This window comes from Spodoptera frugiperda, chromosome 6 (genome assembly GCF_023101765.2).
Source record: "Spodoptera frugiperda isolate SF20-4 chromosome 6, AGI-APGP_CSIRO_Sfru_2.0, whole genome shotgun sequence".
Classification (NCBI taxonomy): Eukaryota; Metazoa; Arthropoda; class Insecta; order Lepidoptera; family Noctuidae; genus Spodoptera; species Spodoptera frugiperda.
The window spans coordinates 11,701,428-11,716,263 of NC_064217.1; the positions used below are offsets into that span (position 1 = coordinate 11,701,428).

General features: G+C 36.7%; 1 protein-coding gene across 3 annotated transcripts; it reads right to left on the bottom strand.

The window, feature by feature from the left end:
* Nucleotides 1-1,234: 1,234 nt before the first annotated feature.
* LOC118267955 (uncharacterized) lies at nucleotides 1,235-12,497 on the bottom strand. 3 transcript variants are annotated; one of them, XR_007705390.1, is made up of 9 exons: nucleotides 12,024-12,496; nucleotides 11,795-11,915; nucleotides 8,756-8,877; nucleotides 8,062-8,250; nucleotides 7,509-7,686; nucleotides 5,088-6,987; nucleotides 4,388-4,540; nucleotides 3,540-3,714; nucleotides 1,235-3,041 (listed from the first exon to the last, which is right to left on the bottom strand). XR_007705390.1 is itself a non-coding variant. In XM_035582212.2 (4 exons), exons 1-4 carry the CDS (start codon nucleotides 5,169-5,171, stop codon nucleotides 2,860-2,862), a joined length of 594 nt encoding a protein of 197 aa, XP_035438105.2. In that variant the 5' UTR covers nucleotides 5,172-6,103; the 3' UTR covers nucleotides 1,235-2,859. The 3 variants fall into 3 exon arrangements, 1 of the variants encoding a protein (XP_035438105.2); XR_007705391.1 differs by lacking the exon at nucleotides 11,795-11,915 and having other exon boundaries at nucleotides 12,024-12,497; XM_035582212.2 differs by lacking the exons at nucleotides 7,509-7,686; nucleotides 8,062-8,250; nucleotides 8,756-8,877; nucleotides 11,795-11,915; nucleotides 12,024-12,496 and having other exon boundaries at nucleotides 5,088-6,103.
* Between the last annotated feature and the right edge of the window lie 2,339 nt (nucleotides 12,498-14,836).

Genomic DNA, 14,836 nt, shown 5'->3' on the forward strand with positions numbered 1-14,836 from the left:
TATGCAAAACCCGCAAAAGTGCCAAGAAGGAGGAAAGTTCGCGAGCGGACACAGTGAGTTTTGTGTGTCGAGAGTTGAACCGAGTTGCAAGTGACAATGGCAGTGGTGTTAGCGGTGTCAGCAAGAAACGAACGAGAAAGCGGGTAGACCGATTTGTCTGCTCGTAAACACCCACCCGCATTTACTCCAGTTAATCCGTGATCATGGCGCTTGTAACAGTGCCGAAATATTGGAAACTCACCAAAGTGAATAAACATGGTAAATATCCCGTCATAAGTTCTAATAATACCGCAAATATAACTTTGTCGTTCATACAAACACTATGCAAAACCAAGTTATTTTATAACTTTGATATTATGTCATCTACTTGCTGCTACGGAACCCTTCATGGGCGAGTCCGACTCGCACTTGGCCGGTTTTTTAGTCAGTAAGCGTCTGACACTCCCTCTCGCCTCGCCCAAGGCGTGAGAAATCATTGGATGATTTTCCCCCTTAAAAAAGGTATATTGAAGTTGTGTACCTTTTATGAAAGATTAGAAAATGTAGATCTGTTTTGTAAAAAGTGCACGACAAGTGTCGTGGTAATTTTTATGTCCTTGAAGGATATTTCTGAGTCTTTAGTGGCAAAGGGATTAGGCCTGCGGTACCTAATCATACGCACATGACGCAAGCGTTGTTTCACGTGCGTGTCGGTTTTCTAAAACCATTGTTTCATTCCGGTTGAGACGGCCTATTAGGCGCTTTGCACATGGAGCAACTTAAGTTGAGGAAACTATCAACATTTTAAAAGTTTCTTGTAAAAAGTTGATAGTTGCTATAACGTTTACGTTTGCCGCAATTTTATGGCAATCTGTGAGCAACTTTCATAACCGAGTTGCTAAATCTACGCAGCGATCAGCGTTCAGTATGACAATGGATATCGAAGAAGCAGCACTTGCTCTCATTTTATTACGTCGTCGCCGTCGACGGCAACTTTAAAAACCGGTATAATATTTAACAGTTGCTAGTTGCGGCAATTAGGAACTATCTTAGTCATCGATTACAGCAACTGAAAACTGTTGACGATTACCGGAACTCAAAACTCGAGTTGCTATGTGTGCGCGGTTCAATTGAAATATATGTAAACAGCTAGTTGCCAGTTGCCAGTTGCTCCAATAGTTGCTCCATGTGCAAAGCGCCTTAGTGCTTACAATAGGCAGGTAATTTGTAAATAGGTATTAAAATAACATTAACATTCAGTAAATACATTTTATTAAATACAAAAAACACTTCCAGGCACTTTATTGAATACAAAAATATATGTTTAAAAAATATACACAATTTTTATTATAATTTTTGCCAACTAGAACAGGAGCAGTGCTGAGTATATTCGAGCAAATGCTAAAAGGTACATAGGTCACAGTTTAGTAGGTAGGGTAGGTATACTAGTATATTTTATGAAAAGAAAGTAGAGCAAAATGTTTTTCATGTTATTTCGTTCATAGATTTGATGATCTACTAATTTTTCTAGCAAATCTAAAAATAAGTCTGGAGTTTAAGATCCTAAGTGTATATTTCGTACAAAATTCATTGAATATGTCGTTGTTGGCGTTTCGATACGACGATAAGACGATAAGACGAGTAGGAAAGTAGACTACTTTCCTACTCGTCTTATACTTCGCAGTCGCTTATATATCTACCTAGGTAACTGGTGGAACATTTCTTTAATACACTCATTTATTGACAAAATACTCAAAAATATTAACATTGCTAAAATATTACAATAAATTGGACACAGCATAATTCCAAAGGCACTATAAGCATTAAGTATAGAGGTAAAGTTTCACATTTTATTACTTACAATTACGATTTTCAACTCTAATACAAAGAGCTAAAGTTTATAATCCAACAACAAAATTATATGAGCTGGCATACAAACATTATGGCACTTGAAAAATAAATTAAAACAGTCAAAATTCTTAAAAAATAGGTTACTGAAGATCACAACTCCATATAAAATATAAAACAATAGGTATTATGTACCTATATAAGGTGACAAGTAATTAGTGAACGATATTTAAACACGTGATTATACTCATGTTTACAAACAACTTGCCCAAATTAACTCTTTTTGTATACCCATTAGTTTTATTTTTATCACAATAACAAAACAACAAAATTTCCCGCGCGCATTTCATCATGTCACCCTATATATAGTAAAGATCACTTTAAACGTCAGATTCTCACACAAAGCCCGCCATTTTGAAAATGCAATTTAATTTGATTATTACTTATGTATTATTAATTTCAAACAGTTTTATACAACGCAATATACATTAAAAACTAAGTATTTTTCACATGCAAGCGATAGTGAAATCTGTACGCACCTTAATATTAAATCTGATAAATACGTCAATATACAGAAATATATATTAATTCTTAAAAAAATATAATATAAAATTATAAATCTTACAATTATTAACCTCGTAAAGACATTTTTTATTTATATTTTGCACGTATTCTGTGACGTACATTTAGGTATAAAAATATATTAAGCACTGAGCTACAATAGAATAGTTGTTATATAATATTTGCAAAATAATGTACATTTATATAACGTAAGAAGGAATCATGTAACTTGAAAAGACCATTATGTACATAATCCTCATTTTCCTATGCTATCGCATGGTTGGATGTGCGCTTGCTGCTCTTGTTTACGAGTCCCGATCGTGGCTTGTAATTAGTCGAACAGTAATGTACAAAGCAGTATAATAGCATTCATGTAACTTTGAAAGTCTGTAACTTCAAACGACGACCAAGAGAATCTGGACACGTTTTAATTTGTATCAACACCTTTTATACAAAAACATGATTTTTCCTCTAAAATGCCATTTTCTCTTGTATAGGTTCCGTGCTATTTGTTGATGTGAGATCTATATTTTGGCTGACGGGAGTGATAGTACCTTCAGGCTCGTTGTCATCCTTGACGAATCTGTACGGACAGTTACTTCGAAGCTTAATGATTTCGCTCCGTAAAGCCAGCAGCAGGAAGGTCTGGACAGCTGAAATAAGAACTTAGAATTACTTAATTTACTATGTGTTAATATCTACCTAAAATTAATCTTAATGCGAATCAGGGGCGGCCTCTCGTAAACCTCATAATATTGTAACCTCGCTCGAAGTGATACCACGTCCTCGCAGAAAACTAACGTTAAACTACGCTTCTGTTGTGTTTCATTGTGTGAGTGGATCCCTCAACAATCCTTAAATTCCTAATCCGCAAAAAGACGGCAACGAACTTGAAACACTTCTGGTGTTTCGGGTGTCCATGTGCGACGGCGATTGCTTGCCATCAGGTGATTCTGTCCGTTTACAAAATTTCTGCCCGATTTATAAAAAAGATAGCTTGCAGCATAACAATATTTTTTTTTTCGCCAACCTATAAGTGATATTAAGAGGTAAAGGAAAGGGGTTAGTTTAAATACTCCCTCATGCTAAGTAATTGTTAGCTAAGAGTTGTATACGTACTAAAATTGTAATTAATATTATTAATAACTTACCAATAGACAGGGCGAACGCTACGATAGTCGTGGTAAAGATGATTATTTCAAGACTAGAATCGGTAAAGTACAAACTAACGGAAAGCAAGCCTGTCACGACGACCGCCGCCATCATTGTCACCGACCACATGAATAGGGCGTAGTAGAAGTACAGCCTCATAATCTTCACAGCTTTCTGAAAACAAAACATTATTTTTTATATATCGTCACGCCCTTTATCCCCCGAAGGGGTAGACAGAGGCACATTATGGCAAGTAACGCCACTGTACAATGTACACCCACCTTTCACAATTTATGATTAAGTCCCATGTCATATGTGGTGAGCTTATTGCCATATACTGGGAACATTTCCAGATACCGTGCTTCTACTGAGAAATTTTCGAAAAACCGAAAAAAGTTCAGCAATACTTCGCCCGACCCGGGAATCGAACCCGAGATCCCTTTCTCGGCAGTCACACTTGCAACCAATCGGGTAAAAAGTAGTAGTTGTGGGTACATATAATTCTTGCTAGGTGTCAGACTCAACCAACCAACCGCCCGCTCAATTGTAAAAGGATTAAGAGAAAGTACCTATCTTCTTTATATATAAAATTCTTCTGTAAGTGTGCATGTCACAGAACTTCTCTTAAACGACTGGACCGATTTGATGAATTTTTTTGAGTGTGTTCAAGGGGATCTCAGAATGGTTTAGATTTACAATTTTGTCCGCTGGACAATGTTTTTTAATTATTTTAAATTTATTAGTAGTTGTTGATTTTGTAATGTTTTACATTGGATCCGAACGAAAATTCAAATTAAAGACGTGTAGACAGGACGTCTGTCGGGTCCGCTAGTAATATTATAATTACCTTATGTACCCCGACGATGAATCCACAATGGACAACCACTTCAGTCAATATAACTACAATTATCATAATAACTATGTTCAAATCCTTTGAGTGGCTCAATGGTATTTGTGACAGGATAATTAGAAATATAATCAAAATGGCCGTTGATATACCCTGTAAAAAGGAAAACCATTTAGTCGCTGGGATTTAGTGTACGGTATTTAAAGAGATGATTGTAATCATGAGATTACAAACATATTTCCCAAATTAACTCTTTTTGATAATTAGTTTTATTTTTATCACAATCATCAACAGACAACATATTTCCCGCTTGCGCATTTTCGCATTACTCGCTGTGCAGGCTCCACGGCGCTAGCACCTTTACTCTTCAGGAAAGTTGTCGAGACGTTCCAGTGTTTTTTTTTTGTTTTGCTGTTTGTTTATGCCATTTTTTTATTTGTATTTATGCTCCATTATTGCTGGGGCTAAATAAACTAGTGTGAATTTAGCTTCATTGTTATGAATTACTGTAGATTATAGAAATTCAATAAATTACTATGCTAAGTTTGATCCATAGGGCATTAAATCTCTATTTAGTAAAGTGTACTTGGTACTGGAAACATTGAGTAAATAAATCAAATACTACTTGCATACAAAATGAACTATCAGCAATAAATTTGAGACTAATAAAGCCTTAAAATAACAATAGTAAAATACTCACCAATTTCAGATACCCCCATGTTAGCAGCCCGTACCGTAAAGGTATACAAAAACAACATTTTTTAAACACTGGCAGCTCAGCCATTTTATCTAATGTCAGTTTACAAATACAACCTCTTTTACACTTTGTAGAGAGACTTAACACCAGTTTAATGTAGAAGGCACACACTTGTCAGGCCAAAAAGTACTTAGTACTCAAAAAAATAGGTTAGACCACCATCTGTATTTTATAATACGCAGCTATTTAGAGCAAACGATGACTTTATAATGACATGAAAGCTATAATTAGAATCAGGCCAACAGCGCGAAGTTACACACAGCACTTTATGCCATGTTCAGCTTAGTACGCATTTTCCTTAATATTTAGCTCAAGCTTGTTTTTTTGTAAACCTGATGCTCATCTGTATGCGTCATACTTCTTGACTTTGTATACATACAACTATATAAAACGTACGCTGCATTATTAAAGAGGTCATGGCACCGGTTTTTATATTGCGATCTTGGGCGCATCGGTCGTATCTTCGATACGATTATATGAAATGTCCAATATAATTTTGGCACAGAACGGTGTTTAAATGTCAATACATGTAATGTTTTTGTTTATTTCTCACAAACTGACAAACATGGTAAGAAAAATAAAAACAAAACAAACATAGTTTGACGTTCACTGTCACTGTCATTGACAAGCGTCAACTTACGTCAAAGACGCGTTTTGTTTCACTGTCAAGAAAAAAGAAAATAGTTTTTCCGTTCGGACCGTGCGTCGAGTCAAGTACTGGTGACCGTTAACTCAACCTTGCCCATCGGGCCGCACAGCGCACAGTGACCCGTGCTTCAGTGGTATTTTGGATCGTGTTTAGAGAGGCAACAGACGTTAAAGTCATGTATATTTGTTTGTTGTGGATCAATTACCTACATGACGTAGTAAAATAATATTTCAATGATGGAAAGTACATTAAAATCAACATTCATAAACAACATGGCTACTTAGATATATTATTAGTATTTTATAAAAACTCTTACTGTTTGGAAATATTCTAGTCACTATAAACTCTAAAACCACTAACTTTTGACCTTAGTCGTAACACAAAGTTTTATTCTGCAGAAGAATACTTCTCCATAGAGGGGTATCTTATTCCTTTTAAGAGGTGGGCCCAACATAACTCATTGTCCTTTAGTAAAAACTTTTTTTTTTTATAGTTACTTACGATTAAGACTACAGGTCACCATTGACCAGCATGGCAGTAAACGTGTTAACAACATACCTAATAATTATGGTTTACGTTTCGTTTAAACATATTCATCAAATGGATTGTATTATTTTTCACCACAATGGGTAATTAATACCCATTGTACACAAAATAATACATACACACAAAAATAAAACATAAAGATAATATTATATGAGTAACGAGTACCTAATATTTAGAACTATTGTAATAAAGGTGAAATACACTCTTCTGGGTCCTCTTGCAAAGAAAAGTCAGTCTTATTAAGTAACTAATATTAAATATTTAATTATTTGTACATTGCCAACATCTTATTATATAAAAATTAATTGATGTTCGTTAGTCTCGCCAAAACTTGAAAACGGCTGGACCGATTTGGCTTATTTGTGGTCTTGAATTATTTGTAGAAGTCCAGGGAAGGTTTTAAAGGTGGGAAAAATATGTTGGAGGCGGCACGAAGTCTGCCCAGTCAGCTAGTTAGTAGATAATTATGATAGAGATGCTTTTTCCCTTAAAGGATTTCTGACTCTACTGAATCCGAGTCGTTTGCCGTCTCGGTTTGACGTTTTGATGCAATTGTGTCCATTGCAACCTTGGCCGCGGGATCGTAAGTATTATTATTCAATTTGGTAATCTCACTATTTAGTAGAAGTAAGAAGTAAGTTTGAACAACTGAAAAAAAAAACAAAACAACCAATTAGAGACCAGTAGATAATTATGATTGTAGAATTAAAAACGTCTATTGTTTTTTTTAATCCGCACTAACTGTTTTATGGTTAGTATGATCACCAGATGATATAGCGCGAGGTTCTAGGTTTATCCAATCAAATATTGTAGTTGTCAATACCTATAACTTACTGTTTAATGGTTTTGAAATTGGGAAATTCTCTAGTGAATAAACAGGATCACTCTGGTGTTAACGAAATTAACTAAAAATCACGGTTTTCTCACGTAAATTAATGGAGGTACTGACCCAGTAGGCTGCGCAACGTCGCTGCGTCTGTGCACGCTGCTCATGATCAAGAGTCCCTCTGTGACTCGAAACTAGTAAAGCTTTTCTCCATTAATGTACGTGAGTAAACCATGATTTTAAGTTGATTTAGTATGTCTCACGATAGTTATTATATGTAAAAATATCACTCTGGTGACCATGAAAACCATAACTTAGACATAGAAGAGTACATATTACTCACCGATAATCGCAAAGTAACTAAAGTAGTTGAGTATATGGACCATATGGATCCTCATCATCAGGTACCTGGCCAACCAGCCTTCGATTGAGAAGCTGATGGCCAAAGCAGTCAACAATATACTGAGGACCCACACAGCTATACTGTAGTAGTAGAAGAATCGTATCAGCTCTTTACTTTTCTGTAACATAAACAGTATCCTTAGTACGATTTTGCTTTACGTTGAACGAAAACAAAATGAGCGCGCGTTCGGCGCTCAGATTGGCTGGTGCGAATAAACCAACCAATCAGGGGCCTTAGTACGAGTTCGAGTGCCGAACGCGCTCTCGTTTTCCTCTCGTAAAACAAGCTTGTATTAAGCCCTTAGAGTTTGTACTAAGAAATTATAATATAAAGTTGCACTACGCTTTAATAGGTGACGCAATAATAGTCATTGTTCATCGGTCACGCTACGGAATCTTTCGTGAGCGAGTCTTACTTGTACTTAGAAAAAACTTTCTTTCATACAAACTTTGGTGTGCATTATACTTTAATTAAGAAATAAAGACTATCTCACCTTATATCCTCTAACTATAAAGACAATATTCACGCAAAAGTCCAGTATAAACAAACAGAGGCCCACACTAGTTAGAGCGACATCTCTGATGAAACGCGGCCTCATGTCCTCAGTCCCGTACGTAGAGAACATCAAACAAAGGCTAAGCAACGCATACGACGTCGTTGTTATGAAAAACGCTGCCACAGACTGAAAAAATAAAATAAAAAAGTAAATCGAGAGTGCACGCCAAATGGTTCGAAAATTACTGTTCCCTTAGTACAAGTTTGTTTTATGTTTAAAGTAACCGAAACGACAGCGCGTTCGGTTAATTGATTGAATCCTCTGATTGGTTTATTCGAGCCGGCTAATCAGAGCGCCGAACGCGTGTCGTTTCATTGACTAAAAACGTAAAGCAAACTCGTTCTAAGGTTACAGGACAAAGGAGTTTACTCATCAATTACGTTTTAAATGATGTATTGATGACGTCATCAGTGATGTACTGATGAGGTCATCAATACATGTGGGAAATCGTGTTCAATTCATGAGTCTGATAGAGTAGGTACCTACGAGCACGGTGCAGTGGCTGCTGTGCTATCGTGGTTTCATGGCATTTTACTGTAGATTCGGGATTAAATATGTTTAATTTTTTTAGTAGAAAGTGCAGTAGTAGGTACGGGCTTGCCCCATATAAAAAAATGACAAAACTACTTACAATTTTCACATTGCCCCACACCAACAAGCCGTATCGCAGCGGGAAGCAGAAACAACATCTATTAAACCTAGGCTCTTCCTTGTTCATCTTGAATATTCACCTTATTTTACTAAAATATCGAACTGGAAATATAAAGCGATATTTAAAAACAAAAACAACAAACAAAGTTACAAGAAAAAATTACAAATTTTATTGCGAAACGGTATTTCTTGAGAAATCTGTTGTGATTATGGAGGTCAGAATGCCAAGAAATCGCAGAGCCTTTAAATTTAAAGACCGCGGACGCATAATTAGGAATTAGCAGACTCAAAATGCTTGAGGAAACTAGTTTGACAAAGTTGTGCATAATGAACTGTAGTATTTATGTAGTATAGATATATTTATATATTAGTGATGTACCTAAAATTCGCATTTGCGTATATTCTCACATTTTTGGACATTCACATTCGCATTCGCAATTTTTAATGCGAATATTGCGAATACGATCATCATGAAAATAATAAAAGTGTTTCATTACAAACAGAAAAATTCAATAGAGAAATATGTCTTTTACATTTATTATAAAACATTATCTTCCGATTAAACTATCTATTTGGTATAGTCACTTTATGTGAGCATATGGATCAAAGGACCAAAAGTCAAAATTTTGGATTTTTCTCAAAAATGACATTTTGATAATAACATAAATTTGTCGCATTTTCGTTCATTCGCAATCACATTCGCGAATGTCTAAAATATGACATTCGTTACAACACTAATTTATATTATAATATTATACATATACCTATATGCATATAATATGTATGTTTGTATATAATATATCTATTGAATGTTATTATTTATATATTGTACTAGCTGACCCGCGCAACTTCGTTTGCGTGTATCCCGCTACTTCGACAAATACAGTCAACGCACCAACACATATTGGATACTAATTTTCAATTCACAATAACTTCTCTTTCCCTTAACCGCGTTTAAAATATTAAAATGTTTTTTGGTTTCTGTGACTCTTCTTTGATCGCCCCCCCTATCAGTTTTTGGAAAAAATATTTAAGTAATGTACAGATTTTTTTTTTGTCTTATATGTATAGATCAAAGTCGTAGTACCTACTTTTTAATATTATTTATAGGGACGCTGCCCCCGCCGCCGCGGCCGGCCCGTACCGTGCCGCAATACTAATATCGTGATATCTCCTAAACTATATGTCTAAATAACACACTGTAAACTGCAAAAATAATCTAAATTAAATGCTCGTGATGATGAACTTACTTATTATGATAAGGATATATGTATTATTGGTTATATCACCAGTTAAACATCACCCAACGAATTAAATGTTTTTTTAATACAGAAAAGTAGTTTTTGTGACTTAAATAAAAAAGCTGGATATATGTCATCGCGGACTTTTTTGTAGAACTAATAAAGACCAATGTTTTTGCTATACATTGTTCTTACTTGTATCCAACGGTATAAGCGGCGCACGCACAAATGCAATCTTCAATTAGATTTTTTTCTGACTTCTTGGACATAAATCGCTATAACTCAGCTAATATAGTTTCAATGTATTTCAATTATATATAAAAACCTGTCGGAGAAAATACTCTTTCTATTAGTGAAAACCGCATCAAAATCCGTTGCGTAGTTTTAAAGTTTTATGCATACGAAGGGACTACAGACAAAATGGGCGACTTTGTTTTATACTATGTATAGATGTATGGTATGTAGTACACAAATTTTTTATCAAATCCGAGATTCTTTTGTTCTGGCTTCGCACCAATCGGTACATATTTCTTCTTTACCCTATGGTTGACTGTCAGATAATGCCTTAATGGATTAAATCCGCCATTCACATGTATTTGTGTGTGTGTGTGTGTGTGCGTGTGTGCGTGTGTGTGTGTGTGTGTGTGTGTGTGTGTGTGTGTGTGTGTGTGTGTGTGTGTGTGTGTGTGTGTGTGTGTGTGTGTGTTTATATGTGTGTGTGTGTGTGTGTGTGTGTGTATGTGTGTGTGTGTGTGTGTGTGTTTTCGAGCTGGAGCCCTGGTAAGCCCGCTAGGTAGTCCGCAGCTCCGGATTACGAGCCCTTAGCGTAACTTAAAACTAGTCGAATTCCTCGTCAAACAGTTACGTGAGTCAGCCGGATTCGTGGAAAATAGCAAGACATTTAATTTGTACCTAAAGTCCTGTTTTCTTAGTAATCATTTAATGAAATTATACCTAGATAGTATTTTCCTATTGTATATGCAATGATGATAGTTTCGGTAGGTAGGACATGGTGGAGCATAGGATGGCGGGATGCCCTGCGTGGGCTGAGCACCGCTGTGTCCTCAGGGATGTGGTCGGCGACGGTGACCTCTCGCGTCCGGCATTGGTTCAGACCATGGTGCGTAGTGAGGAGGACTGGGATGCCGTCTCCTCCTTCTACGAAGCACTCATGCTAGCTAAGGAGGAGGCGGGGCGCGTGAGAGAACGAACCTCTTCACGCCCCAGCCGTCGCGAGAGACACTCCGGGCGTCGGGGATCGCGCGACGATCTCCAGCCACCGTAAGTGCGGGCCTGCGGTTGGCACGCAAAGGGTAGCTCACCGCCCGACCAGAACCAGACCCGTGCGTGCGGAGAGCCATCAGACCATCAGACCTCAAAGAGCCATCAGACCACCACAGATGGGGCCCAGTTGGGGTGATGCCTGATCCGGAGTTGCGGACTACCTAGCGGGTTTACCGGAGCTCCGGTTCGAAAAGCAGGAGTAGGAACGGGGTGGTTTTAGTCAGTAAGAGTCTAACACTCCCTCTCGCCTAAGGCGAGAGAAGTCATTGGATGATTTTCCCCACTCAAAAGACAAACTAGCAGATTTGTCCCCTGATTGTAAGCGATCAGCGCCACCCATGGTCACCCGCAACACCAGAGGAGTCACTGGTGCATTGCACTCTTTTTTGTAGGTTGTTTCGGTTCGGAAATACCGCCGAGGTAAGTAAACTCAAACTAAAATTACTAACATGGTGCTATTTACAAACAAACAAAAAACATTGTACAAAACTTACTTTGATAATAATAAAATCCAAGATCAAAATCCACATTAAATGATCAAAAGCACATTTCAAAACTTAGAACAAACAATTTTATGTTTAAAGCACTCGATTTGATTCCAGGCAACTTGAGACACTGGAAAACAAAGTTAGTATATAATATAACTTGCGATAGCAATGCCACTATTGAACCGAAGATAAAAAGATCGGTATTTACGCTCCCAACGGATACGTACGTACTTACCGTCTACATAAACCAGGGGTTCCCAACTTTTTCTTAGTCAAATATCACTTTTGTATCTATAATACACAGCTATTTAGAGTAAACGATGACTTTATAATAAACTAGAACTATTATTAACAGCGCGAAGAACATGCATTTTGCTTAATATTTGGCACACACTTGTTATTTTTGGTAAACCTGTTACTAGTCAGCATACGTCATACTTGATCACGTTGTATACATACAAATATATAAAATGGTCGCTGCATTATTCACGAGGTCATAGCACCGGTTTCCATATTGCGATCTTGGGCGCATCGGTCGTATCTTCCATATAATTGTATGAAAAGTTTAATACAATTTTACCACAGAACAGTGTTGTGTGTGAAAAAATATGTCTATGTACAATAAGTAACTTCTTTAAAGTTGTGAGAATGTTTTTGTTTATTTCTTACAAACTCACAAGCGTGGTATGGAAAATAATATCAAAACAAACTAACAAACATAGTTTGACGTTCACAGCCACTGTCATTGACAAAATTAAATGACAACTTACGTCAAAGACGCGTTTTGTTTCACTGTCAAAAAAAGTTTTCCGTTCGGTCCGTGCGTCAACTTACCTTTCCGGGTGCGTCGCGCCTAGTGACCCGTGAGTCAGAGGTGTTTTAGATCGTGTTTGGAGAGCCAACAGAATTTGTCAGAACAGGCTGTTGATGATGATATAGTGTGACTGGTAATATATGAAGTATTGTACAGTGTAACTTGATTGTACAGTGTAACAAAACAACAAAATTTCGCGCGCGCTTACTTTCACATGATCAGCTGTTAACAGCGAGGCGCACGCGCCCGCATTATCGGAAGACTAGTTGGTATTTTGAAATTTTACGCGCGCATGCTAAGTAAAACATATCTACTTGACATCTACATACAAGTACATCAGGGGTGCCCAAGTTAGGAACCACTACTATCATATTACTATCATAGCATCATATATTTTTTTCATGATATCTCACAAAGTCATATATTCTTTTTGGTTGTCATAAAAAATGAAATTTTGGAAGAGAGAGAGAGAGAGAGAGAGAGTGAGAGAGAGAGAGAGAGAGAGAGAGAATCCTCTCAGTTGTTTTCTTTCGTTGTTTTAACCTCTGTGAGTTCTTTTTTTCACTTCGCGTTCCATATTTTACCTTCTGCGGTCTGCTGGTGATCCATCAACCACCGGTTGTGAACCACTGACATACATAATAATGTTGCTGTATTATCTGCATAAGTAAATGACGTCGTGAATATATAAATCTTGGGAATTATTGATCTAAATAATTGTGAATTATACTATCAAGCGTGAAATACGTAGAAAATTCTATAAAGGGTGTCTTATTCTTATTAGGGTGTCTCTTTATTAGCTAACAATAATTATCACAGCATTCGTTCATATTAAATTAGTGATTCATTTGCGAACATAAATTCGAAAATAAGATATGACTCATTCAGTTTTATCAGTAACACATTACCATACCCATTTTTAAATAACTACAACTAAAAATATTATAATACTATATTTGCAGAATCTCCTAATACAGGCATACTTTGCTTAAAAGGGGACCCCTTTTGTTGCTATTTGTCTGTGCAACAATAAACGATACTTTCATTTCCATTTTTCATATATCAACAGATATAAAGTAAGTGATGATTTTTTTTGAAATACGTTATAATATGTAAACGTTCTGGTTTATTTACAACCTTTTTGATAGGCAGCTGCGGATTGCTTAACGTGTTACCGGGGCTCCGGCTCGAAAAGCAGGAGTAGGAACGGGGTGGTTTTTAGTCAGTAACAGTCTGACATTCCCTCTCGCCTCGCCCAAGGCGGGAAAAGTTATAGGATGATTTTCCCAACACACTTAAAAAAACATTTAATAGGCAATGTAACATTTACTGCGGCCCCGCGTTGGCTTTATTTGGTACTGGTTCACCATAAAGAATAAAATGGCAAAAGGTTAAAGGTCAATCAATATAAAAAATAATAAGTTTTAGATAAGTCTGAAGTCAAAGAGTATTTCAGATCAAAGTTGTAGATTTTTACGATTTTTTTTCTAGAAATTACCATTTTAGGAAAAATAAAACTTTAGTGATGTTGTCATGTTGGAAATCCCACAAACATAAAATTCTATAGAATTATGATATAAGCATATTTAAGTCAAAGCGAGATTATCTATACAGGGTCAGGACACTCAGGATGTTGATACAGCGTTGCAGGGAGTAACACAATTTGGTTGTCTGTAAAAATTGGAAAATCAAAGGAAACATAAAATTCTACTACGGAAAATTTACGATACGACAGGTCTTTTATCTCTTAAGGGGTAAGCAGAATTGCACATTATGGCACGTAATGCAATGTAGGTACACCCACTTTTTACCGTTTGTGTTATAACTCCCATGTAATAGGGGGCGAGCCTATTGTCATATACTGGGCATAATTCTAGACTTCGTGCTACCACGGTGAAATTTCCGAAAAACCGAAAAATTACCAGTAATAGTTTACCCGACCCGGGATTTGAACCCGAGATCCCTTGCCCGGCAGTCGCATTTGCGAGCACCCGGCCAACGAGGCAGCTATATCTGATATTCTATTCAAAATACCTGATACTATAATATGTTGTAACGAAGCATAGTTGTAGTCTTGTCATAGGCCAGGAAGACTTATTGCCACAACAACGCCATCTAGGGATCGCAAAATTGTAAACCTTGTACATGTCACTCATACACTTGATTGAAAGGCACCATAAAATGCTAGAGTGGTAATTAAAAGTGTAATTAAACTCATTAACTGCGACATACAA